Source organism: Lemur catta, chromosome 3 (genome assembly GCF_020740605.2).
Source record: "Lemur catta isolate mLemCat1 chromosome 3, mLemCat1.pri, whole genome shotgun sequence".
Taxonomy (NCBI): domain Eukaryota; kingdom Metazoa; phylum Chordata; class Mammalia; order Primates; family Lemuridae; genus Lemur; species Lemur catta.
Window position 1 is genome coordinate 40,163,267 of NC_059130.1, and position 27,047 is coordinate 40,190,313.

At 45.8% G+C, this 27,047-nt stretch overlaps 1 protein-coding gene across 2 annotated transcripts in view; it reads left to right on the forward strand.

Annotated features, from left to right (window-relative positions):
- The first annotated feature begins 263 nt into the window (after positions 1–263).
- TNR (tenascin R) overlaps positions 264–27,047 on the forward strand; it is a 77,512-nt gene continuing 50,728 nt past the window's right edge. Inside the window, exons 1-7 of one of the 2 annotated variants that reach the window (XM_045547300.1) lie at positions 264–836; positions 3,331–3,807; positions 10,044–10,307; positions 13,073–13,188; positions 15,430–15,580; positions 20,471–20,740; positions 26,852–27,037. In XM_045547300.1, coding sequence (XP_045403256.1) covers positions 338–836; positions 3,331–3,807; positions 10,044–10,307; positions 13,073–13,188; positions 15,430–15,580; positions 20,471–20,740; positions 26,852–27,037 — 1,963 coding nt within the window. In that variant the 5' untranslated portion in view covers positions 264–337. Of the gene's footprint in view, positions 837–3,330; positions 3,808–10,043; positions 10,308–13,072; positions 13,189–15,429; positions 15,581–20,470; positions 20,741–26,851; positions 27,038–27,047 lie in introns of those variants that run through there. The other variant, XM_045547301.1, reaches the window with a different exon arrangement.

Below are 27,047 nucleotides of genomic sequence, written 5' to 3' on the forward strand. Positions count from 1 at the left end.
GCATGCCCAGCATGAGGAACCACTTGCCCAGCATGAGGGCCAGACCCATGTGTTCTAGAAAAGCCTTTTGGGAAAACAAACTAGCCTTCTGCAGTAGCAGTGTCCATTTTCAGGGACAAAGTCCTGGACCTTTATAATGTTGGCAGCCACTGTCCCTTCCCAATGCCCCTTGAAAATCTTTGGCTGCCTAGTCTTTAGCCATGTAGGATTGTGAAGAGCCATGGTGCCAAGGCGCAGGTCTCAGAGGTTGTCTTGTTCCGTGGCTTTCTTGCAGATTCCCGAAACTCCATGCTGTGTGCTGCAGGCCAGTCTTAAGCCCAGAGCTCTGGCTGAGAGGATGGGGGCAGATGGGGAAACGGTGGTCCTGAAGAACATGCTCATTGGTGTCAACCTGATCCTTCTGGGCTCCATGCTCAAGCCCTCTGAGTGTCAGCTGGAGGTCACCACAGAAAGGGTCCAGAGACAAGCAGTGGAGGAGGAAGGAGGCGTTGCCAGCTACAACACAACCAGCAAAGAGCAGCCCATGATCTTCAACCACGTTTACAACATTAATGTGCCCCTGGACAGCCTCTGCTCCTCAGGGCTGGAGGCCTCAGCTGAGCAGGAGGTGAGTGCCGAAGACGAGACTCTGGCAGAGTACACGAGCCAGACCTCAGACCACGAGAGCCAGGTCACCTTCACCCACAGGATCAACCTCCCCAAAAAGGCCTGCCCATGTACCAGCTCAGCCCAGATGCTGCAGGAGCTGCTGAGCCGGGTGGAGATGCTGGAGAGGGAGGTGTCGGTGCTGCGGGACCAGTGCAACACCCACTGCTGCCAAGAAAGCGCCGCCACAGGTAGAGTCTGGGGAGCCTGCAGCGTGGTCTTAGAAGGGGACAGAGAGGCTGAGAAGAAAGGGAGAACAAGTGGGAGGGAGCAATGCACTCCGTGCGAAATCCAGCATCCCTTCACACAGTCAAAAAAAAAAAGTGCCCCAGTCTGTAGCTGCTGGTTAATACGTCTGTAAGATATAAACGCAGCCTTCCCGGGGGATTCAGTTCAGGGATTCTCTACACCGCGTAGCTGGTTTCAAATACATTAGCCTGATTTTGGGGGGATGAGTCAGGTAACGGTACATCGGTTCAGTACAGCGACTTCGGTGGCGAGCAGGGAATTTGATGTCTGTCTTCATTCATCTTTGGTTTTCACAGGCTGTTGAACTGATATCTGCCCATGTTAACCTGAGGGACTAGAGAATGCAGGCACGCTGCTCACTCAATCACAGCCTTTCTCCCATCTGAGCAAATGATAGTCATTAAGGTCCCAGAGGACCTGTCCCCATCTTCTCCAGCAAGATGGAAGTTTTTATCTCCTGCCCCCTCCACAGACACACAAACACGCATGCACACACACTCACGACACACACACACACACACACACACACACACACACACACAGCTTATTCCATCTTCCAAAAGGCTGAATGTTCCGGAGATTTACCTCTAGCCTTGCCCACTCTCCAACTACTAACCTTACGAGTTTACCTTTACCTCTCTGAGAGACGTGGTTACGTCTTCAGGGCCAGACTTCCAAGTTTAAATCCTGACTCTGTTACTTCCTAGCTTATGATCTAAGCAAGTACCACAGCTTGTGCCTTCTTTCCCCCATCTACAAATGGCGCTAGACTAGAGCCGCAAGGAGTTATTAAATATATACGCATCAGTTCCGGATGAGAGCCTGGCCTCCAGTACACACCAGAGAAACAATGGCCCTTATCAGTGGACCCCCAATGAGCAGGAATTGTTTCCATCCCTTTCGTGCCCAGCTTTCCTCTCCCAAAAGCTACCTTAGATCCACGCAATTCCGTTCTTTAATGAGAAGAGGTGTTTGTCTTATCATCTTGGGCTTAAGCACTCACCTCTTTGGGGCCCGTGATCTCAAGGCTTTCACGAGCTGAAGGCAGGAGGGCAGGCGTGCAGTGCTGGCAGAGCCCGGAAGGCCCAGGCTCCAGAGGGATGCCAGAAACGCTCGCCCTGAGACATGGCAAGACTAGGCGCGGTCTTTGAGCAGTGAAATATGCCATGGGTTTTTCTCACCTCCTCTTCCCGTAACCAACACTGTGAATAACAATCTGAAGAATAGAAGAGCAAGTCCAGTTGTTCAGTCCCCTGGTCTTCAGTGAGCACTGTCAGGTCAGTTCATCTTTCCAATGGGTCTGGGGAATGGTAGGAAATCCTAGGTTTCCATGGACGTGGACTCTGCTGCTCGGGAAGCCAGGCGGCTCCCACAAGTGGGATTTTTCCACCAGGATCCCTCACAGTTGTGGAAAAAGCCTACAAGGAAGAGCTATGTTAAGCAATGTCAGCATAGTATATTTTCAGGTCATGGGGGCTGTGGGAAGTGGTAAAATTAAACAAGAATATAACCTAATGGACTGTACATACTTGGGTCAAGTGCAGAGAAGGATGCTGAGCAGGTACTCACTTTGCATTTGCTTTATAAGTTTACTTGATTCACGCTAGACAGATAAATTAACCACTGTAGTTTTATTGCAGTAAGGGCTAGGACAGAGATATGCATAGAATCCTGAGATCCTAAGTGAGACCGAGGTTCTGGGAAGTCTTTGAAATAGCCCTGGCACTGGGTTTTGATGAATGAGCCCAGTCGGTTAAGTGGCAGGGAGGGAGGGTGCGGGACAGGTTTGTACCACTTACGAGCGTCCTCTGCGTAGCTGGCTCAGTGCTCAGCCTACATCCCCCTGGGCGCCTCTCAGTCCCCACAGCCAGCATCTGGGCATCTTTGTCAGAGGGCTGTCCTCAGTTTGTTGGAACCTGCTTGTCCTGCCCAAAGAGAGAATGAGGGGCCTGGCAATTCACATGCCCCCAGGGACCACCTTTACCCACGATGAGATGTGACCTGCAGGACTGAACCCAAGTCACTCTCCCCGGGACTTTGCTGACAATGCACCCCAGCTTGGACACTTTCCTTTCCCTATCCTCCCCTCTTCCCTAGGACCTGTTCCTGGGAACACCTTCCAATAAATCACTCTTACATGAATCTTCATCTAAGGTCTGCTTCTAGGGAACCCAACCTCAGACACCCTGAAGGTGAGCTCCTGGGGGCAAGGGGCCAGATCTCATTCATCCTCACCCCCAGCACTGTGCTAGGCACAGATAGCCCACATTAGGTGAAAATGTTTATTAAATTGACTATGTACAAACCATGTTGAGCTGGACTCTCAGCAACACAAATGTGCTCAGAGAATGGGTAGAGGTGTCTGCCCACTCCTCCCCAGCACCACTGACAGGAGAGGCCACTGCTACCCTTTGACCTTCTCCTTGACCATTCCAGGACAACTGGACTATATCCCTCACTGCAGTGGCCACGGCAACTTTAGCCTTGAGTCCTGTGGCTGCATCTGCAACGAAGGCTGGTTTGGCAAGAACTGCTCAGAGCCCTACTGCCCGCTGGGTTGCTCCAGCCGGGGTGTGTGTGTGGACGGCCAGTGCATCTGCGACAGCGAGTACAGCGGGGATGACTGCTCCGAACTCCGGTGCCCGACAGACTGCAGCTCCCGGGGGCTCTGCGTGGACGGGGAGTGTGTCTGTGAAGAGCCCTACACTGGCGAGGACTGCAGGGAGCTGAGGTGCCCCGGGGACTGTTCGGGGAAGGGGACATGTGCCAATGGTACCTGTTTATGCCAGGAGGGCTACGCTGGTGAGGACTGTGGCCAGCGGCGGTGTCTGAATGCCTGCAGTGGGCGAGGACACTGTCAGGAGGGGCTCTGCATCTGTGAAGAGGGCTACCAGGGCCCTGACTGCTCAGCAGGTAGGAAGGGGAACTCTGAAGGGTGTGTGGCGAGGGTGGTCCAGCAAACTAACTGGACACCTCCAGGCAGTTGGGGAAGAGGGATGAAAGGGAAGGTGAATTTTAGGCAAAATAATTCCCAGTTGTGTGGTACTCATTTGCTTTCCAAGACAGCTGATTTCTTGAGTCAATAATAATTGATGAGGCAGATTACAGGGGATAAAGAACAGAAATCAGAAAAGGTCAAGTTCAGGCTGAAAGCTGGGTCGTTACCCCCAAGACTGGAACAAAGGCAATGGTAACAATGATGACAACACCCCACTGTCCTTGAAGTGAGGAAGGCAGAGACTGAGGACATGGGCAAAGCCCTTCTCTAACTCAGAGGGATTCCAAGAGTTCTACCTGCTCAAAAATATCTCCCTCACCTGTTCCTATATTCCGGGGAAAACTTTGACAATGCTATTGCAAGAGATGGTGGTTAGGCTGTGGGGCTGTCTAATTATCTTGGACCTTACAGGTTGTAAGCTATTATTAATTTATCAAATGATCTAGTGTGTCCACATGGAGAAAAATGTAGGCCAGGAATTAAGTAAACAGGAAGAAAGTACTAAAGACATTGAGAAACAACTAACATTCTAACAATTAGTCCTGCATATTAAAAGGCTATGACTCACTTTGTTCCAGATGACCATATAACAAACTGGAACCAACCCCATATGTAGTGGAAACTGGAAACTGAGAGAAAGGTGATGTCCTAAAATAGAGATCTAAGTCCAACAGTGATTTAGAGAAAAATATCAATATCTCATTGGGGCTGATTTTTTTTTTACCTAAATCAAATTATTTTCATTATTTCATTATTGCTCATCCTCTTCTGACTAAATCAGTGACTATTGGCCATATATTTGTTTGTGGTTTAAGCGGTACAGATTAAGTAATTGATCCTTTCCATTTAGCACTCAGAGTGCCCACTGGGAAGATTTAAAGTAAACAATAACAAAAATCAAACATTTTAAAACCTTCTAATTGAGCAGTTCTGGGAATTTTCCGACCAACCATCTGACATCAGTGTAAGGCAGAAGCCCGGTAAAGCCCATGGCACCAGCCCTCTGTCCCTCAGCATCATCAGTGGTCCCCACCTAGATGACAGAGGAGGCTCCTGCACACGTGACTTCAACTTACTCTGTTTAAAAGGTCAATGGCAACAATGAAAAGAAAAGCAATAGTAATGTGCAGCTTAGGAAAAAAATTTTTCATAATTTTTCTTAATTTTTTTTCCATATTCAATTATTTCACGTAGCCTCCCTATTTTGTTTGCTGAATTGAACTGTCTTTCTAAAAATATTGATAGTCACTATAGCAATTGTCCCTAGATGAAATTCAAGCTAAAGCTAAGCCTTATTGTTTCTGAATCTGAAGTCACCAGGCAGTTTCTGGGAAGCAGGCTGACGCATGGCTCTAGTCCCCACCTAGAGGATGAGGCTCTACGAGGCCCCACCTGGAGGATGCTAACGGTCCTTTGGGGCCATTGCTGTATTAATGCTGTTCTATTGCTCACGTGCTTCTTAGTAGACTCCATCTTTGTTGGCGTGGACATACCTGTCATGTTCTTAACTCTGCTTTTCTACAGGGATGCATCCATTTGCAAATAAAATCTTGATCTGAGCCAGGGTCCAAACTGAACTGGAGATAAACCCTCCTGGTTACCTCAGGGAAGACTCAGCAGCTGCTAGCATAGCTACAATTCGATTGAGTCCAAACCATGAGCACGTGTTGCTTGAGGAAAACTTCTGTAGGCCCAGATAAATCATTTTACAGATTCCCAAAGCATGTGAGGAAGGACAGTTGCATAATCTCCATCTGTTTCTATAGCAACCCTGGAGGCACCACTCACTGCAGGAGGTCTGTTCTTAAGGCCTGTCTTTTAAACCAAGAGCCACAGGTCTCTCCCAGAGAAGTATCTAGGTCATTATGTAAAGTGCTACTTTACTTGCTTTTTGTGAAAAGGCTGTAGGAGAAGGGGCTATTTATCCACTGTTTGACATTTCTGGCCAGGTGCACACATTACTGCTCGACTGCTTCTGTTGCCCACAGGGGTGAGGAGAGGAGAGAGAAGGGTAGGAAGGTGAAAACATGGAGAGCCACAAAATACACTTCCTCATAGGTCATTCTCTTCTCTTTGGCAAGGGCATAGAAAGTAGCTGCCCATTGCGTGGACGGCATTCTGAGGTCCCCTAGGCCTCCAGTGCTCAACTGCAATTGAATAGTGCTGCCAGGGCCACTACACTTGCCTCCTGGACTTGATCTGTGCTCACAGCATGCCATGGGACAAAATCTTAAGCTTTCTGCCTCCATTTTCTGCCCATCTACAGAAAATAGAACAAAAAATTCATGAATATGAGCACTTGAAACAGGCCTGAGAAAGAAGCTACTCCAGGCTTCTTCGCATTTCACAGATTTAAAAAGCAGCAGTCCAGAGAGACAGAGATTTTCCTAGAGCCAGGCAGCTAATTAATGGCAGAGTAAGAATGAGAACCCTGGTCTCCTGCCAACTTCTAGCACTTTTTAATCCCCTCTGGGATGCTAAGTAGAACAGAATTGAAAAATAAAAATGTTAAAGCCAGATACACAAAGAAGTAGCCCTTTTCATATGAAAGTTGAGTCCTGTCAAATGGTAAAAAACAAGGTTTTGGAGGTGAGGTGGAGAAGCACATCAACCATTTGTCCACGCCTGCTCCCAGTGATGGTGGTTCATGCGGGGGCTGGCCAGGCAGCTGCAAGAACTCCCTGTGAGTCAGCAGGATAAAAGAAACATCACAGCAGGCTCCTGAAACAATCCAGAAAGCTGTTCCCTGGACTTCAGTCAGACCTGTGCAGATTCGTCACTGTCACCTCTGTCAGGATGGCTAACAGCCCAACCTTTGGCACCTGAAACCATTTGCTCTTTGGAGCAAGACACATCACAGAACCAATTCCAACTGCTCTCACCACATAAGTGCAACATTTAAGCAAGTGGCATCTTTGCAGATAAGCAACCCCAGTGTTTCAAGCCATGGTTTTTTCCCTTTCAATAGCCTGTTTCCTCAACTTTCAAAGTTGGAACCCCCTGAAAAGTAAGACTTAGTAAGACTTATTCTCAGTCAAGAATACTTTGCACCCACCATAAACTCATTGAGTCAAGGCATAAGGCTCTTTTATAGTTTGTTTTGTAGTTCAATGTCACTTCAGTTTGTAAGGCCCACTGACGCTCAGTGTACACAGCTACTGCTAAGCTATAGGGCCAGTGTGGTGGTCTCTTCCGTTGAGCCACCACTCACAGGACTACTTCCACCTTGCTGACACCAGCTGCTGCTTTCGCAGTCAGAAGTGGAGGCAATGTTTGCCACCAGGCTCACGTTTCAAGTTAGGTGGCCAAAATAGTAAATTCTTTTGCACCTATTTTTTTGCTTTAAAATCCCAAAATGCTCTCCTTAGATCATCCTCCATTGTCATTATTAGTTTTATTTCTGGAAGAAAGAACCAAGAGGAATATTCTGACTTGTTACAAATACCATTCGGGTTGGTGGTGACTTGAAATTTGGAATGGCCATTTCTGTCATTATGACAGGAGCGGGCCTGCACAGGAAACTTGGGATCAGTGTGTTGAATCACAAGAGACAGGCACTAGAGAACCTTTTTTATTTATTTATTTTTTTTGAGACAGAGTCTCACTGTGTTGCCGGGGCTAGAGTGAGTGCCATGGCGTCAGCCTAGCTCACAGCAACCTCAAACTCCTGGGCTTAAGCAATCCTACTGCCTCAGCCTCCCCAGTAGCTGGGACTACAGGCATGTGCCACCATGCCCAGCTAATTTTTTTTTCTATCTATATATTTTAGTTGGCCAGATAATTTCTTTCTATTTTTAGTAGAGACGGGGTCTCGCTGAGGCTGAGGCTGGTCTTGAACTCCTGACCTCGAGCAATCCACCCGCCTCGGCCTCCCAGAGTGCTAGGATTACAGGCATGAGCCACCGCGCCCGGCCTAGAGAACCTTTTTTAAAAAATAGTTTTCTTACGTCGAGGAAAAGTACCAGTCTGGAGATCACATCCCAAAAGATTATCCAAATTATTCCTAATATAGTTTAGTTTGGGGAACTGTGTATGAATGAAAGAAGGCACCTGGTACGATGCCTCCATTTGTAGGGAAAGAACTCTACACATAGAAGATCTGGGTTTGAGAATCGGTTCTGCTATGACCCAGCTCCATGTGACCTGGGGCACATCCCTTAACCTGGGACATGCCACATCCCTCAGTCTTCTCATGTGTAAGTTTAGGATAATTATAGCAGCCCAAACTGCTTCATAGGGCTGCTATTGAAGGATTTTTTTAAATTGTAGTTAGATGATATGTCTAAACATGTTTTATACACTGTGAAATGCTATACAAATGTAAAGTGGTATTGTATATTGGCTAAGAGGTTCTAGAGTCACTCTGCCTGGGTTCAAATCCTACCTTTTATGTTTGCTGACCGTGTGACCCAATTTCCTCATCTATAAAGTAGGAGCAATAATGATACCTATCCCATAGTGTCAATGAGAGGATGAAATAAGATAACCCATGTAAAAGTGGTTAATGTTCTACCTAGCATATAATAAACGATCAGTATAATGATGCAAAACCCTGATGGGTCCTATGTATCACCAATTCTTTCCGGGAGTCATTCTGTACGCATTATACAGAGGTGTCAGTGCTGTTCCAGGCTCTCATAACGTCAGAATTATAAATGATACAAGTCTATAAAACATTATTTGAAAGTTTAATTATTTAAATTTCATTTAGTTTATAGTTTTTTAATTTTATAAATTTTTAAAAAATTAATTTTTAATTTTTTGTTTTGGTCAACATTTGCCATCTTTAGTCAGAGAAAGCTCCACTTTCTAGACTGTTTTATTAAGTGAAGGGTTTGGAACAAAATCAATCAAAGCAAATGAGCAGCGTTGCAAATATATACTACTAATTTCTATCCTGTGAGCCTGAGATCTGTTAGTGGACTTCTCCTATCTGCTTTTGTTGAGGATTTAAGGGAGTGCCTGTGAGCACGAGAGGCAGGTGCTCTCCACACACGTGGGCCTGTGAAAAGCCACTGGCCTAGGCCTACGGGCTTGTGCAGGTGAAAGGGTGAGATTACCCAGAGGAGAGACTCAAAACCAAGAACAACTCTTAAACTAATCAAAGCCCCAGTACATATAAATGTATAAGTTAATTATGACCCTTTAAATATTGGCCTGATCTTTGATTCAACCTATGGGCACGTCCAGTTATAGCCACACTGGAGTTAGCCTCTAATTAGTCTTAAAAGTTTAGTCATTTAATGCCCATACTACTGGTGAATCTTCATTTCCCAAGGCAATCGTACACAAAAGGCTATTTCAATTTATTTTAACCTTTGGTGACTCTTCGAGTAGCATTTGAGAAGTAGGACAAGAGAGAAAAGCAAAGTCCTCAAGAATGTTTCTTTATCATCATCTCTAAGATCAAGGCTAATAAAAATTAACACAAGTTATATTTCTTTCAAAACTTAAATGGACTCCTTTCTAAAGGGAAAATGCTACAATTAAGGGCCACTGAATGTTTTCATCTGCCGGTGGTTTGCTGTTAAATATCTAACAACTGGGTCTCTGAAGGAATAAAAACTTAAAAGCCCTGATTTGTAGCATTTGTCTATTTTCATGATAAATACTCTCTCCACGGCCAATTTCAAACTCCCACCATGACGTCACTAAACAGAGAGCTGGGAACACACATGCAGTCCAGCACAATTATATACAGTATTTCTGCCAGAGAGATACAACACTTGTGAATTAACTTGAGGGCATAGGTAACAGTAACACGTAGTGAAATGTTTTGAAATTGATAAGTTTTGAGCATTTATTACCTTTGTTTTTAATATAACTTGCTTAATTATAGTTTATAAAATTTAATTTTTAATAATGGCTGGATTTAACAATGGTTTGCAAATTTCCTGAAAATTTGACAAGCAGCTTTCACAAGCCAGTAGGAGCTGGCTCCAGCACACCACTAGCTCATGACCTTATGGAGCTTGGGACGCTAAGCACAGAAAAGTCAGGACCCTGCCCACAAAGGGAGTTATGAATCACTCAAAGCCATTGAGCCCAGTGGAATTGTATAGACATGGCATGGGGGTGAGATGAAAGTTGAGTCCAGCATGGGGAAGGCAATCCTCTGAGCTCATGCTGTCTGTGTATTGCCTCCTGGTAGCTGCCCCTCCAGAGGACTTGCGAGTGGCTGGTATCAGCGACAGGTCCATTGAGCTGGAATGGGACGGGCCGATGGCAGTGACGGAATATGTGATCTCTTACCAGCCGATGGCCCTGGGGGGCCTCCAGCTCCAGCAGCGGGTGCCTGGAGATTGGAGTGGTGTCACCATCACGGAGCTGGAGCCAGGTCTCACCTACAACATCAGCGTCTACGCTGTCATTAGCAACATCCCCAGCCTTCCCATCACTGCCAAGGTGGCCACCCGTACGTACCATTCCCCCATCCGACTTCATTTTTCTTTTCTCCTACATGAGATCATGGACATTCATGATGGCAGTGTCTTTTCTTAATTCTTCAGGGATGCCTCAAATAGTCACTGGTCTTGAGGGGAAGGGCTGCAGACACGACCCACTTAGAAAGGGCACAACATTAAAAAGGCACTTCTGATTAAGAGTTTCCAAATTCAGTCACCTTTCATAAATTATAGAACCAAAAGGACAAAAAGTAATTTAATTATTGAGCACTATCTTGTTATAAGCTATACTCTGGTTAGAAGTCAAGTAACATATGAGACTTATACAGACTTTGAATCTAGTTAGGGATTTAAAGCCAGGAGATATGAAACAGGATGTATAATAAGCAAGTGCTAAATGGTATGTTACAGATGGTAAGTGTATAGCAGAGTGGGGAAAAAAATCTTATTTAAAACCACAGCTGACAACATCCACTTCTGATAGAGAGGTGGCATAATTTCTTCATGGTCTTTTGTTAGCAAAATATCTGATAGTTCATTTTAGTTATAAAAGTTGAAGCTCTAGAACATAGTTTAGAAAGATTCAAAGGGGGGGAAAAGGAAAGACAGAGAACAAGTTTAACTGCTCTCCACAAGAGATGGATAATTTTTCTTTTTTATTTACAACACGGGAAACTTCTATAGGTGTGCATCTATATTTTGTATATGTTCAAGCATAGAAAAACAGGAAAGATCACATACCAATTGTTAATGCTGACTACATCAAAGAGTAGAATAAGGAGATAGGAAAGCGTTTTTTTCTTTATTCACCTCTAAATTCTTAAATTGTTACAATAAGCCTGCATTACTTTAGAATTTCAAAAGCCAAGCAGAGGCATATAGGTGAGAGACATTTTCATTACCCAAGTTTACTACAAAACCTGAATGCACACAAATGCCTGTGTGCCTCACCTGGAAAGCCTGTGGAGATATCGAGGAAGACGGGCTGTATCTGATTAAATTCTGGGAAAAGAGAAGAGAACATTCAAAGGACATGAGGTATAAAGTGATACAGAGATTTTAGCCGTAACAGGAAAGTGGACCAAAAGGTGACCATGAGAACACAAGCCTTGTAGAACTCAGAAAGCCCCTGGGTCAGTAAATGGGCTTGTCACCAGGTAAGGGGTAAGAGACGTGAGCCCATTTTATGTAGGTCTCAAATGGCACGATGGTATTTGGTAACAAATGCCAAGAAAGTTCAGAAAAGGACAAGGTCAAGGCAGGAAGAGTTGGCCTTGAAGGCTTCATGGAAGCTCAAGGACTGAATGGAGGTTTGAAGGCTGCAAGAACAGAGACAGGCAGAGGGGAAAGGATTTAAGAAGTCACCTTGTCCCCTTGCTTTTCAGTTAACAGAAACCCTGCCGTAATATTGGGCTCCTCCTATGTGTGTTGACTCTGTTAATGTGTCTATAATTATCTCTGTCTATATTGGAACTTTGTTAAAAACAAAATTCCCCTGGTGCCTGAGATCCAGTTTTAAGTATCTACAATGATTGTGTAGAAAGGCGGGTCACCATCTGCTTTTCCCACCTTGCTCCAGGATGAGTCACCACCCAAATGTCTGGCCCGACTCCCAAGTGTCTCCTCTCTGATCCACGTGCACGTGCAGGGATGAGGTTCCCGTCTCCTGTGGTGCTGATTCATGCCAATTCAGGGCATCCTCTCAGGCAAGCTCCCAGGTGACGAGGACAAAATCATGTAAACCACCTGACATGACGTGACTGTGACACGGGTTCACAGTCAGTCCTGCCTTCCAACCAGAGAGCATGGGAAGCTTCCTCACAGGAAGGATGAAAATCTGTCAGTTTTCCAACGGGAATAGCCCGTGAGAGACCAAGCTGGAATGGGCGCAGGCTCCCTGGAGAACTGAGAAAAGTCCTGCTGTCGTATTTTAGGGCTGGTAATTGGAACTCCACCGGGACAAACACATTTCCACCTCACTACACTTGTGCATGTGTATGTGTCTGTGTGGCTGCGGGGGAAGGGTTAGTGAGAGGAAAAGAGGGATATTAAGAAAGGAAAAGAAAAAATAAGATAAGTGAGGCAAAAGCAAGCAAAGAAGAGAAGAGAAAAATAATGAAGAAACAACTGGAGAAAAGAAGGAGAAAGTATAACAAGAGCAAAATCCCAGCATCTGCTACTGCCCTCTGTGTGTGCCTTTGTTTTGCTTGTGCACATGAAATGAAAAATCCAGACCACCCTAGAACTAAACAAAATATTCTGAATGCACATGAGATGATCAAGAAAAGCATTCTAGTATTCATTCCAAAATTGGCTTCCTCTGCATCTTTAGCCAACTGTGTTCCTCCCTGTTCTGTGTGAAAAATGAGAACAGTGATATTAGCCATGATATTGCCTCCCAGGAATCCTGTAAAGCTTCTAAAGATAGTGTTCAAGTCCTCTGAAAAAGGCATTATATTATATATTAAATGCCAAGATTTGCCACATAAGTAAGGGAAGTGTGACCTATTATGTAATAAAAAGTGTAAAAATGATTTATATAGAATACAGATTGTGTTTTAAGTCTACCCATGTATTCCACCAACACTGAGCACCAGGACACAATGGAGTGGGCCACCTGCACCTGGGACTCACTGTGTCTGCAGTAAGATTGGGATTGTCCACCAGACACCACCACACCCAGGATGTGGAGGGAGTTTACCAAGACAAAGCCCAGGCAATGCTCTTTGTCCTGAGGGATAGCCGTGACATTGTCACCTACCTTTCTGTGTTCCAGATCTCCCTACTCCTCAAGGGCTACAGTTCAAGACGATCACAGAGACCACCGTGGAGGTGCAGTGGGAGCCTTTCTCATTTCCCTTCGATGGGTGGGAGATCAGCTTCATCCCAAAGGTAACATTCACTTGTTAGACTGCTAAACAGCCTCATATGGAGTATTTGTACCTTCAACTTGGAATCAGTGGCAGCAAGGAAGGCACTACCCAGTATCTCTCTCCATGTCATTAAAGGCACCAAAGAACATTTTGTGGATGGCTGGGCTGTAGAACATTTCTGTCACACAGGCGTAGTAAGGACCAACTAACAAGAGTATCCCTGAGCATGGCACCTTGGCCGTAGGTAACTGAAGGATGCAGGAAGAAGCCACAGCTCCAGCTCTCTGCTGAGATAGCTCCAGGGTTTGGTGAGCCATTGTTTCAATGAGCACGAAAACCAGACCCTCTCTTTAGGTTATAAGAAAAGCCAAACATAGTCAACCCAAAACTTCATTCTGTGCAGACAGATGCACCAAAAAAAAAAAAAAAAAAAAAAAAGCCAGCCTGCATGGCTTCAATCTCTAAAGGTTAGAGGTATATCACAAAAAACACCATGACTTACTTGAATTATTCATAATGAATTTGTAACCTATTAATTAAGCAACATTTCCCTTAAAGAAATTATATTATCAGTCTGTGAGTTTAAAAGTATCCTAAGATTTCTTTCTACTCTTTAAAGCAGTATTTTATTTTATTAACCCTAAAACCTACTTCTTCAAATTTCCAGAGGTGCTTGAATGGCTCCAGTTTTCCAGAATTTGCTGACCCGACTGATGTCCTCCCTAAGTATACCACTCATGGGGACATAAAGTTCAATCATACTCCTTCCCTCTGTCTTCATCCTTCAATATCAAAGAGCATTTTTTCAGTCATTCATCAGACTTAATGACAAATGACACATTTTTGGCTAACAACACTATGATTTCACCATTCTTTTACTTCAAAATTCTTAGAGCCATGGACTGCTGGAGTTATAAAACACCTTCAGGTTCACAGAATGCAAACCCTTATTTTACATGTAGTTAAGTTTATAAAGATTAAGACTCAGAAAACTTAAAGAACATCATACACCTATTTGGTGGCAGGCTTACAATGAGTATCTTGAATTCCACCTCCTAATCCAGGGCTCTGTTCACCAAACCTGGATGCCCCATTCTCTTATGTGGATATAGTCATGTCATATCATGGCAAGATAAATATATCTGAACAGACATTCTATACAAATATTTAATTATATGTCTTATCTAAGCTAAAATGGCCAATAAAGTGTAGCAGGCAATTGGGTTTATAACAGGGAATGGAGAATCTGCCTGTTGCTCAGGCAGAAAAAATTATGACAGGTTCTCCTGTTTTGCATCCAATGTGTAAAACTCTAAGAGGGGGCTAGCCAGGGCATGCCAAGGTCCAGTGTATGGCCACGTGGTTTGATACTGTTGTGGTCTGTAGGTTGAGGTCACTGGGGGGTATTTATCAATTTATAGCCATATTAAGAGTATGGCTATAAATTACATACAGGGCACTCTGGGTGACATAAATAGAGACCAAAGGGTAGGGGAGAAGATCAGTGCCATAAAAAAGGCCCTCTTGTCTCCTCCATTTCCAGAGACGTGCATAGAAAATGTATGTTAGATAGAGAGATAGATAGACAAGGATAAGATAGAAAGATAGATAATAAATAATGAATCCTGGATCCAACGTCCAGTTTCTCTTTCTCATTTCCTCTTCCACCAATTTGTCTCCTTCCTCTCTCCTTTGTATTATTCTTTGTTCCATGCTTACATTTTCTTTCTTTTCTTTTTTTTTTTTTTTTTTGGTACTTCATAGTTGGTTGTGTCACTGAGGCTTAACTCATCTGAGTGAAGGGTAAATAGGGTACTGACAGATTTGTACCCAATGTAACACCATGAGAAACTCCAGATATAGCAAAATAATAGCTCTAGCTCATAAAAAAAAAATCTGGGAATGTAGATGTTTACACACAAACACACACAACTCTTCTAAATAGCCAAGGGCATGCTCATTACAATCAGTGCCCAAAAAACTCTGATGGATGTTAACCGTAACCATCAAACATTTAATCTTTGGCAAGAGTCAATTTGCATCACCTCATGACTAATTTTTATTGGCAAACTCAGGAGAGGCCAAATCCTCATAGAGTGGTGGCATCTTTATTGAGCCCGCTAGAAGTTGTCTGTGGCCCCAGACCCTCGGCTGTCAGCATGGTGGGAACAGACGTTCACAGTCAGTGTTCCACACCTTTATCTTTCTCTCATCAGATTTCTCTCCCGGTGATTTTTCTCTACTTCTCCCCACTCTCCAGAACAATGAAGGAGGAGTGATTGCTCAGGTCCCCAGTGATGTTACGTCCTTTAACCAGACAGGGCTAAAGCCTGGGGAGGAGTACATTGTCAACGTGGTGGCTCTGAAAGAACAGGCCCGGAGCCCCCCAACCTCAGCCAGCGTCTCCACCGGTGAGTGCCCCCAAGCCTTCTCCTTATGACAACCCTTTAGGTCACTCAGGGCAAATAACTGCAGAGTTGCGCAAGAGGTGGAGAGACAAAAGAGCTGCTAGAACTTCTCCCAGAGCTGAGATGGTTTTGCTAGTTGGAGATGGAGCTACTCTACCAGCTGCCTAGCTGGTCTCTTCCTTCTTGCTCTCCTTGCAAGCACAGACATCTGGGAGAGTGTCCTATGGATAAAATTCTTTGTTAAGATTTACAGTATATTTCTTCTGATCTTACTCATTAAGAAGCCTCATTTGTCAGGCCCTAGTGTCATGAGCTTTGGAACCAGGAAGACTCTCTGTTACCTATTGTGATATTTGGATAAAATCTTCAAAACCTTCCCAAAACTCAATTCATTTTACAAAGATGAGCAACAATACCTCCTTAAGTTAATATGCAGATTAAATTAGATGAAGCACACAAAGTGATTAGCACCATGTGGATGAGTGTAAGTGTTCCATACCTGATCCATACATGCATACCTGGGGAACATACTTGGAAGTGAAAGCAGTAGGAACCCAGTCATTCAAAACCAGTAGGGATAGGGCGGGTCACTCTTCAAGGTGATGACTAAAGTTTATTATTATTTCATTCTCATAGTTCATCTCATTCAAAATCATTGTATTTCCAGGATCAATTCATTAATTGTGTCATATTTTGCCTTATTATTTCCTTAGCTAACAAACGATGCTCAACTTCAATGCTGTAATTAGCAATTGGGATGCATATGTGTGTGCCCTCACCAAGAATGTCTCAAAAGTTACAAATAGCATCTGGTATAATTTTGGGTTCTCATTGTATTGATGAGAGAGCTAAAACTCAGAGATTAAGCAAATATAGGTACAGCTTTATCTTTTATTAACAGAAATTGACACCCCAGAAAGCCAATCTCAAGTCCAAGAGAAAAGGCCAAGTTGGCCAGAAAAAGGAAGCACAACCCTATGTAATGAGACCACTTTTATGGATTAGTGATTCATACTTTGCTACTTGAATCCAAACTAAACAGCATCAGGTGCTGAGGCTTATACCCAATCTAGAAAACATGTGTTTAAATCTATCGTGGCATTCATTTACGTTCCTTTAGTGCACTAGGGTTCCATGGCAGTGTCTTGAGGCAAGGATCAGGGGAGAGTCAGACCTCTAACAACTCCCTCTTCTATGCCTCCAACGAGGGCAGCTCCACTTTGATTTGTTTTGTATTTTGTACAGGCATTTAAAATTATGTTCTTAAAAAAAAAAAGAGCTTTACCCCCACCCCAAAGACTTTAAAACCACTGCTTTGATCCAAATAGTATGTTTTAGAAGAAACCCTATAGCCACAAAACCTAAAGTGCTGTGTAGGAATCTCTCTAGAAGGCCAGTGGCTGGAGTTTTTCCACCGCTCTGTTCCCAAGGGTTTGCTGGAACCTGAAGAGTTCACATTTGATGCAGGAGGGGGAAGGTGTGATACCTTTCCTCACCCATCACAAGGGTCACAACCAACATTCCCATAACAAAAGACAGGTTAACAAGAGAAAGTATGACAAAGTTTTACGTGACATGGGAGCCTGTAGAAAGGAAGACCCGAAGACCCTGAGAACACTCTATTTTTATGCTTAGGTTTGATGAGGAAAAGACAGTGGTGTAGAAATGGGTTTGGACAAAGGCTGTGATCTAAGGCTGTGAAGACTAAGTGGGGAAACCGGCCAGGCCGTTCTGTTCAGATTCCTCTTGACCTCTCCGTAGCATTCGTTCTCGGCCTCCCCAGTGGGGCAGCAGCCCTCTGGAATGATGGTCTTCAAGGCAGAAGGGAGAAGAGAGAGAGTGGCCTTTCCAGGTTTTATGGCTTGCTTTGGGGGAGAGGAGTTCTACTTTTTATGACCCGCCTTAGGGAAGAGAGATTCTGATTTCTATGAATTGCTTCAGGGGGAGTGAGAGGGGCAGGAGGCAGGAGGACGGGAGAGGTCAGAGAGACCTTGCTTCTAAGGCTGCTTCTGAGGCCCTTCAGTCCCCGCTAGTTCCAAGCACTCAACATGCTGGGGTGCCATACTTCGGGGTGTCCTATTCTGAGCCCAACACCAGCATGTACAGATTCCTTCTTCTGATATAGAAAGTTTCAGGGTGTACCAGTCATTCCTGTGATTTGATATTAAGAAAGCGTTAGTAGAAGACAAAAGGCTGCAAGGAGAAGACGGCTCCTAAGACGATAGAGAACATTACAGCTGAAGATGTTTTTCTCCTCAAGCATTGCGAGTGCTTAGAAAAGGTGGTCCAATCTTGTCTTAGGTAGTCCAAATCACAGTTTTGCAAAATTTGCAGTGTGTTTTGGTTTGGAATTTCCTTAAGATTAAAGTTTAAAGTTCCAGATCTAGAAATCTGTGGTAAAGCTAGGCAGAGGTTTTTTTTTCAATTAAGGAAAAAAAATTCCTTAATGTTTTGGCATCATATACAGAGTCATGAGGAAATGGAAAAATATTTATTCCAGTTTACTTTTTGAGTAGGACTTGTGTTTGTTTAGAAATGAGGACCTAAATTGAAAGTAAGCTGATACCTCCGTGATTGGAATGGAACATTGCTACCAAGTAGCCAGCCGAAGGACAGAGTCCAAGGTGGCTACAGAAAAGACGGCTGGTTCCCTGTCCTGTCTGCTGTTTTTAAGAAACGATTGTTTCATTATTTCCTTCTGCTAAGGTCTGACCTACACCAACCCCTGCTGCGAAGCTCCGTGTCCTCATCAGGCACTCAGACTGGCTTCTTCCAGGCAGGCCATTCTGTGAATGCAAATTACAAGACCCCCCGCAGCTGGAGCCCTCTGTGCTACGTAATCGCGTTCTAATACTTTCAGTCCGTTATGATTAGGGTTTTGTGGATATAAGGAGTTGAAGGACAAAAGCCTTATGTGGTCATTAGAGTTTCCCTGACACCTTTTTTCCCCCCAAAAGCTCCAATTCTTTGAAATGCTTCCCCTTCTTCTCATGAATAAAGAGGACCTACCGTCCATTCATTTCATTTACTCAACACCCATTGACTGGGTGTCACTATGTTTCAGGTATTATGCTTATACAATAGCTATGAGGTCATTTGCTCCATTTCATAATTAAATTAAATTAAATGTAAAAGGCCCATGTTATCTGAAACCACCAAGTACAGCATGCTGAAAAGAAACCATCCAGATGTGTTCTGTTAAATCACATTACTATCTCAGATATGAAAACCAGGACTTCATTTCTACTCCAAACCAGGTGGCACCAAAATGATCTGGTGATTTTCATTTTAGCTGGTGCTAGAATAAAAATCCTAAGCTGCTTAGTAGAGAACAGGACTAGGCTTAGACCCAGAGGGAAGACGGGGTGCCCAGGAAAAGGCCCGACTTTGAAAAATCGAGAGGCACACGGTCAGCCTGAGATAATCCTGAAGGAGACAGAGCAGGAGGTGGGCCCACATGGACAGGTGAAAAAAGATAAGTCAGGCCTGTCTGGTAGCAAGGAAGAGAAACTTACTAGGACTAGGTGAAGCAAGAGAGAGAATTTACTGGAAGGGCATAGAGTGTCTCTTGGGAGCCCCAGAGCCAGAAATGCATCTGGGCCTCACAAAAGACCTGAATCAGAAAACGGAGTGTCAGGAGTCCAGTCACTCTCTATATTCTTCTAGAAGCTCCACATGGTCTCTCATTTTTGCCTCCCTCCCCCTCTTCCTCTCCCTTTCTGCAGACCAGATGTTTTCTATTTCTGTGTCGGTGTGGCAACATGGCAACACGAGCCCTGGCTCTGCGTAGTGCTGCACAGGCTAGTGAGAGAACCAGTGTTTCTGTTTCAACTGCAAATCCTCGAAGAATATTAATACTAACATTAATCAGCTGCAGTCAGAGGGCTGTGGTCACATAGTAAATGTAACCACGGAAGCGGGACCTACTCTTTTAGCAAGGAATAGGAAATTCTCAAAGAACGGCATGTTGGCCGTGCAGACATCGCACAGGAAGTTGAGAACACCACCTTCTGTTCTCCTCACTGAGCCCTTTCTTCTTCTACTCCCCTTCTACATTCCCTCACCACCGCCACCCATCATCTAATTCAGTGTGAACAGGACCCCAGGTGGATGCTGGAACATGGATGGTGGCCCTGTAGGAAACCAACCAGCTTTCTAGGTGTTGCCCTCAGCGGCACAGGGCCAGGGACCAGGGCTTGTGAGGGACACATGCTGGGGAGCCCTGAAGGCCTATGTGACTGCAGTGCCCTTCTGGCTCAGGAAGGTGCAAGAACAGGTGGGGAAAAAGTGACCCAAAGCCAAGGTCCTTCTTACACAGCGAAGCGAGTTTCCCTAGGGGCATATTTCACGTCCACAAATGCGAATGTCTTTTGGGTTTTGACACAGTCTCGGCAGCGGGGTGGACTGGCTGCACAGGAACATCTTTTGAAGGCTCACAGTGACCTCTTTGGCAGCCAAGCTGGAAGTCTCGGATGTTTAGACAGGCCAGTCACTTCCTAGGTCTTTCCTCTGGGCTGTCAGAAGGTGAGAGCTGAGAACACGGGAAGCCCAGTCCCATCACGTCCAGAGAGAAAGGGCTGACTCTCCCAAGTTAGCAAGTGCCCTTCCCCTGCACGGGTGGGGGACGCCCCCACCTGAAAGCTACAGCCTGGTCAAAGAATTAGACCAAGATTCGGGGAACTGAGTTCCAGTGTCAGTTCCCCATTGCCAAACTACGTGTCCTCGGGAGAGATATTTCATCTTCCTGTGTCTCACTTTCCTCATCTATAAAATGGGCTAATAACACCCTCCCCCTCTCCGACTGGCAGACAATGTAGAAGGAAAGGACAGAGCTGATGCTGAAGGCTATTTTCTCAACCAAACTTTTTGTTCTATCTGATCCTTCTCATTCAGTCATTGATGGGCCCACGCAGATCTTGGTTCGAGATGTCTCCGACACCGTGGCTTTTGTGGAATGGACACCACCTCGAGCCAAAGTTGATTTCATTCTGTTGAAATATGGCTTGGTGGGCGGGGAAGGTGGGAAGACCACCTTCCGGCTGCAGCCCCCGCTGAGCCAGTACTCGGTGCAGGCCCTGCGGCCCGGCTCCCGCTACAAGGTGTCAGTCAGCGCAGTCCGAGGGACCAACGAGAGTGACTCCACCACCACCCAATTCACAACAGGTAAAGCTGTGACAGGCCAGAGTCAAACAAGCGTGGGGCAGGGAGGGGTCGCACCAGCTGGTGGTCTCGGCACAGCAAGGGGTGTTTTAAGGGAGTGGGATGAGGTGTGCTTGGGCAATCACAGGCCCTGCAAGAAGGAAGCGAGTCAGGCACAGTGGCTCATGCCTGTAATCCTAGCACTTTGGGAGGCAGGGGTGGGAGGACGGCTTGAGCCGAGAAGTTTGAGACCTCCCATCTCTACAAAAAATAGAAAAATTAGCCAGGCATAGTGGGTGGTGTGTGCCTGTAGTCCCTGCTACTCAGGAGGCTGAGGCAGGAGTTGGAGTCAGAGGTTGCAATGAGTTATGATGACACTACACCACTGCTGCCAGGCTGGGAAACAGACCAAGACCATGTCTCAAAAAAAAAAAAAAAAAGAAGAAGAAGAAGGAAGGGAGAGGGGTTTCGGGGCCTCTGAGGATGTCGACATCACGCCATAGAGGAAAAGCAGTGCACTTGCAGTAAGGAGAACTATGTTCTTGTCCTACCTCTGCTACCAGCCAGATCTGAGACTGGATGTAAGTCCTTCCCCACTATGGGCCTCAGGTTTACTGTTTATGAAATGACAAGTTTGTCTTGAACACATTTAAGCATCCATATTGCTAGCCCAAATGACAATTTTGTGAGAATTCAGGAAATGTGCCTCTTCCTTAAGATGTTTTGTTGCCATTTTCTGGAAATCATTGTAATAATTCTATAAATCTATAATGACCTCACCACCATGAGGTGGTAAAGCCCAACCTGTACAGCCATAGGCAGACCATGCAACTGAGATTCTGTGACTCACCTGTCACTGGTTTGCACTAGCAGTCAGGCTAATGTGAGGCCTGATTCCCATAGACGAGAGGCTGAATGGAGCCCATATGAATGCCTCCTGCCTGGCTGTGACGGCCACTCATTCCCCCTCCCCAGGCTGTCGGGACTCCTGAAGAGCTTCACCAACAGTCATGAATGCCAGACCTCAGGAAGACTTGCTCCCTCTCTCAGCGCCCATCAGTCTGACAACTAGTAGACAAGTAGGATGGGCACCATCCAAAGGAGGTGTCAGAAAGTCCCCTCACTGGGTCAACAAGGGCCTATGAACAGATTAGTGATTGCATCTCTATCTAACCCAGAATCTTGGTCTTGGCCTCTCTGCCTTGGGGAGGTCACATGTCAAGGAATGTCTCTGCCAACTCCAAGTTGTCCCAGGGATCAAAGAAAACTGATAACACTGTAAGATCTGAGATCTAGTATCTTCTGATGGGGTAAAGTAGAAGGAGAATCCCTAATTCAAGCATCCTACTTTTGATTATGGCCTAACAGCCCATCCAGGGGTGAACCCAGGGAATTCAAGGAGGCTCAGTGACTGGAGAAATAGCACCTCTCTGCGCCTCCTGTGTTTGAAATCAATTGATTAATAAGGCGAAGCTTAAGACAGATGGACACCAAAATACCCCCTAGACTGGAGCACATAGCTTAGTGTGACCAGATGGGTTTGCAAACTGGATAGCCACTGTGGAGTTGGCAAGTGTCTCCATGTGGCAGGAGCCAGGGCTACTCAGGTGAGGACTTACAGCGTGAGGAACAGGTAGAGGCCGGAACCCCAGGGGCAGCCCATCCCACAAGAGACAGGAGCCGAAGGGCCGTGCCCGGTCCTGCCCCAGAGCTCAGTGCTTAGGTAAGTTCATCCTCCCAGCTCACAGGGAGGCCAGGAGTGTTGTGACAAGGCTCCCTAGACACAGAAAGGAACACCAGGAGGGGAAAAGCTCCCTTTTAAAGGGGAGCAAGCATAGACACCGGCAAAGTGGAGAAGGAAGGGTTTGATTCTGAAAGGCTCTTTCAGGTTTTCTCTCCAGCTCCTGTGCCAGATGCTACCTTCCCACCAGGGGCTGCCCAGAAAGATTTTTACTGAACGTATCTTGGGATTCCCAGTGACTGCGTGTGCTCCTTAAAAAAAGGAACTAAATTCTGCCCATTTCTCTTCCTTCCTTCTCCCTCACTGAATTAAAAATTTTCAGGGCCGAGCATGAGGAAGGACATCCCACAATGTCCCTTCTTGGTTAATTCAAGGTCAGCCTTCTCTCCCCCACCCCCACAACACCACTTGCTCGGGGCGGTGGTATCTCCCATGAACCATGAGCCCTGCATTCTTTCCTTACTTTCAAGATAATTTTTGCTTGAAAACTTGTTTCTTTGTGCTTTGCTCTGATAAGGGGTTTGAAGAGGCAAAGCAGAACAAGGGAGCTTCCAATAGCGTGATGAAAACAGATTCTCGATATTCAGGTCGACAGGATGGAAGCAGGATTGGCTGGTGGCCCAGGAAAATTCCAATCAAGATAATTACATCCTGCCTCCTAGGAGTTCCCCCTGAGTCTCAGTTCATTGTGGCATGATTTTCTGCTTCCGGTTGCCTGGTGGGTTGGCAGCTGTTAGGTGGCTGCCTTCTGGATGCAGCCCCAGCCACACCCCAAGCCTCTCCCTTCTGCTGCAGGCGGTGGCGGGGGGTGGGGGCCAGAAGGATTGGGAAAATGCAAACAGCTTTGCAGACAGATTCTCAAGGCCCTGGCTGGGAGGTGCCAGTTGAATGATGAAAAGGTACCCAGACCCTCTCGGCAGGCCCCTCAGTCATTTCAGAACTCTGCTTAAATTCCAATTAGCCAAAGTGCTTTTCCAGGTGATGGCTTCGACACTAGGAGTGCACTAATTGCACAGGCAATTAAAACAGAGATTTGCTTTCTGCATGGTGAGTGGGATATTTGCCTGGGTCTTAGAGCTGTGCTGAAAAAAGGAAAGAACCCTGATTGAAGCAGACAAAGGCCGGAAATTGGACAGAAGCCAACCCAAGGAAACCCAGGGGCCAATTCCCAAAACCCATCCCTGCCCTCGGCAGTTCTGACTTCAGTGGCTCTCCTGGAGGAGCTGCTGGGATCGTTTCCACGGGAGGCCTCCGCTTTGAGCACATCCCTTCAAGGCACCAAGCACAGCCACCAGAGCATTTGGTCAACCACAGGCTGCAGCTTTGACAGCTGATGTAAATGCCCCAGACCTCTCTTTATTGCTGATATAGGTTGAACTGTGTCCTCTAAAAAGATGTTGAAGTCTTAATCCCCAGTACCTATGAACATGACCTTATTTGGAAATAGGGTCTTTGCAGATAAGCAAATTAAGATGAGGTCATTGGAGTGGGCCCTAATCCAGTATGACTGTGTCCTTATACAAAGGGGAAATTTGGACACAGGCACAGACATGCACACAAGGGGAACACCACGTGAAGATGAAGACGGCAATTGGAGAGATTCTTCACAAGCCAAGAAATGCCAAAGATCACCAGCAAATCGCTAGCAGCTAGGAGAGAGGCATGCCACAGATTCCCCTCAGAGCTCTCGGAAGGAAGCAGCCCCGTCAACACCTTGACATTTAGTCTGTGAAACAATAAATTTCTAATTGTTTAAGACACCAGCAGCCCCGGGAAATTAATAGGGAACTCCCAAGTCACAACAGTTCAAGTCCCTACCAGCTCGTGGTGATTCCACTCTGGGATTCTCCAGGAAATTATTTCACAGTCTCAACCTGGATGGTACTTGGACCTCAGCCAAGAATCTGGCTGCAAACCGCAAAGGGGGCTTCCTGCCTTTGCAAGACCAGTACCTTCAGTCAGGGCTGTTCTCTTCCCCACACCACCTCACCCCAAGCATCCTCAAAGCCCCACCACTGAAATAGGTAACAAGACTTTTCTAAAGGCTTTGAGGTAGCAAACAAGACAGAGAACTGACAATATTCATTCAGTCACTTAACGTGTATTTATTGAACACCTACCAGGTCTCAAGCACTGTTCTAGGCACTGAGGCTACAGAATAAACAAAACAGACAAGATCCTGGTTCACCAGAATTACATTCCAGAGGGAGAATTGGGCAACGGAGAGGAAAACAAGCACCGAAATCATTTCAATCATGAGTACTGTGATGAGAGGTGAATGGGTGATGTAGAGGGATGGCCACATTGGATTGAGTAGCTTGGAAAAGTCTCTCCAAGGAGGTGACATTTTAACTAAGACCTAAATGACCTAAGCCTGAGGATCTGTAGAAGAACATTCCAGGCAAAGGTAGTAGCCAGAGCAAAGGCCCTGAGGTAGGAATAGGCTTGATGTGCTTCGAGCTGGAGCACAGTGAATAAGGGCACATGGGTTCCCAGGTGATATCTGAGAAGCAGGCAGGGACAGGTCACGCAGAGCCCTGCAGACCACGATCAGGCATTTTTAATAGGAAGCAACGGAAAAGTTGTTTCCAGGGGAATCACTTGGTCTCATTTATGTTTTAGAGGCTAGACATGGGTATCACCAGAGTCCGCAGTGCCACACCCCTCCACAGGGGCTCCACTAGACATCTGTCTTTGCCTACCTGGGGACCTGCTGATGTTGTGGGGACCAGCTCAGCTTCCACCAGCAGGGTTGCCCTTCAGCTGCCCCTCTTAGAGGTCAGGTTTCAAGGCCGGGGGAGCAAACAGTTCCACTGCCAAGTTCTCCTTCTCAGGATTGACCTCTTTTAGGATCATTGACATTGGAAGTGTCTGAACCCTTCAGAGAAAACATTGCCCCTCTCCACAGGGCACAAGCCCTGTGATCAAAACCAAAAAACACCCCGAAACCAAAGAAACAAAACCACAGTCTAACATTTCCAAGGTCTAGGTTTTTAGTTGTGAAGGGCACTCAGTACAGGTCTCAGCCTCAACCCTAACCCTAAATTCACTTTGCTCCAGTTCAGTTCGGGCTGCACACCCCAAGCCCAGTCCAGCCCCTTGTGCAGTCTCTCCACATGCTTGTCCATCCAAGCTCTTCCATCCAACTGCTAGAGAAACGACACATGACACGTCAAGAATGCACAGTGTCTGGTGTGCTAACGTACACTGAGTAAGAAAACATTTCTCAGAAAAATAAGCTTCAGAGACATAAATCTGCTAAGAGATTCACCAATTTACATCACTAAACAAAACACTTCTCACTCCAAAGCTTCTGCTCAGATTGATTCAGAGGTTTCAGTCTTCCACAAGAACAGTTGGTGGAAACCTGTCTTGCATTTGCAAATTAAAACAATCCACTGGAGGTTTTCTCAGAACAAATGGCTGGTTCACTCCAAAGTCAAGTTCAAGCCTCAAAGACAGGAAGTATTTGGAACTTTTTAAGTGGCAGTTTTTTTGGGCAGCACTTTATTACACTGCAAGTTGTTTAGGTTGTTTCTACCCAAATAAGCCCGAGGGGATGGCCAGTCCTGGGAGAGAGAACCCAAGGCTGGGTCCTTTCATCACAGCCCCAGAGCAGGCATCGGGGGCCACGTTGTTGGAACTCAGGAGAAGCTTCAGGGGCAACAGGGAGTCAGCCCAGGGCTTGGCACTTATTTTTGTACCAGGCACCATGCCACATACTTCACAGTCATTGTCTAATCCATACAACAAGATGAAATGTCAGCATTTTTTGTCCCTTTCACAGAGGTGGTCATCAGGGCCAAGTGAAGTTAAAAGAAACGTTCATGGTCCCACTACCAAAAGTGTCAGAGCTGGGCTCAAACTGAGGCCTGACTCCAAAGACTATGTTCTTCCCACTACATCACATCCTCTTTCTACATCTTAACCTTACAGCAGTGTCTGTGCAAATGAGCACAGGGGAAGACATCTTAAGCTTCAAAATCTTGAAATCAACTGTCTTTTTTTGCTTCATGGTCCGATAGTATATTGCCCTATTCCATCTTAATCATTCAGGAGTTGTCTTTGATTTTACCCTACTGGGGTTTCCCTTGCTTTGTTCTTAAGCTTGTGACATTAATTGGTTCATTTTAAAGTTTCTAGGACACCACTGGAACTCCTGAGTGGAAACAGGGAAAGCACAAAGTGTGTTGGTATTTGACTCTCAAGTAAAACTCTAGCCTGCCCAGGGAGTTCACTGTGGCAGACTGAGAAGCGAGGGGCGGACACAGGGTGCACTGAATGCTAGCAGAGGTCCAGAGTGTGGACTCCCACCTCTAAGCTTTTTAAAGTGCAAGATGCACCACAAATGTACACAATCGTATGTGATGTTGGTGATGTCTGTCTGTTTTTAGAGATTGATGCCCCCAAGAACTTGCGAGTTGGTTCCCGCACGGCCACCAGCCTTGACCTTGAGTGGGACAACAGTGAGGCAGAGGTTCAGGAGTACAAGGTTGTGTACAGCACCCTGGCAGGGGAGCAATACCATGAGGTGCTGGTCCCCAAGGGCCTTGGCCCAACCACCAGGGCCACCCTCACAGGTGAGTACAA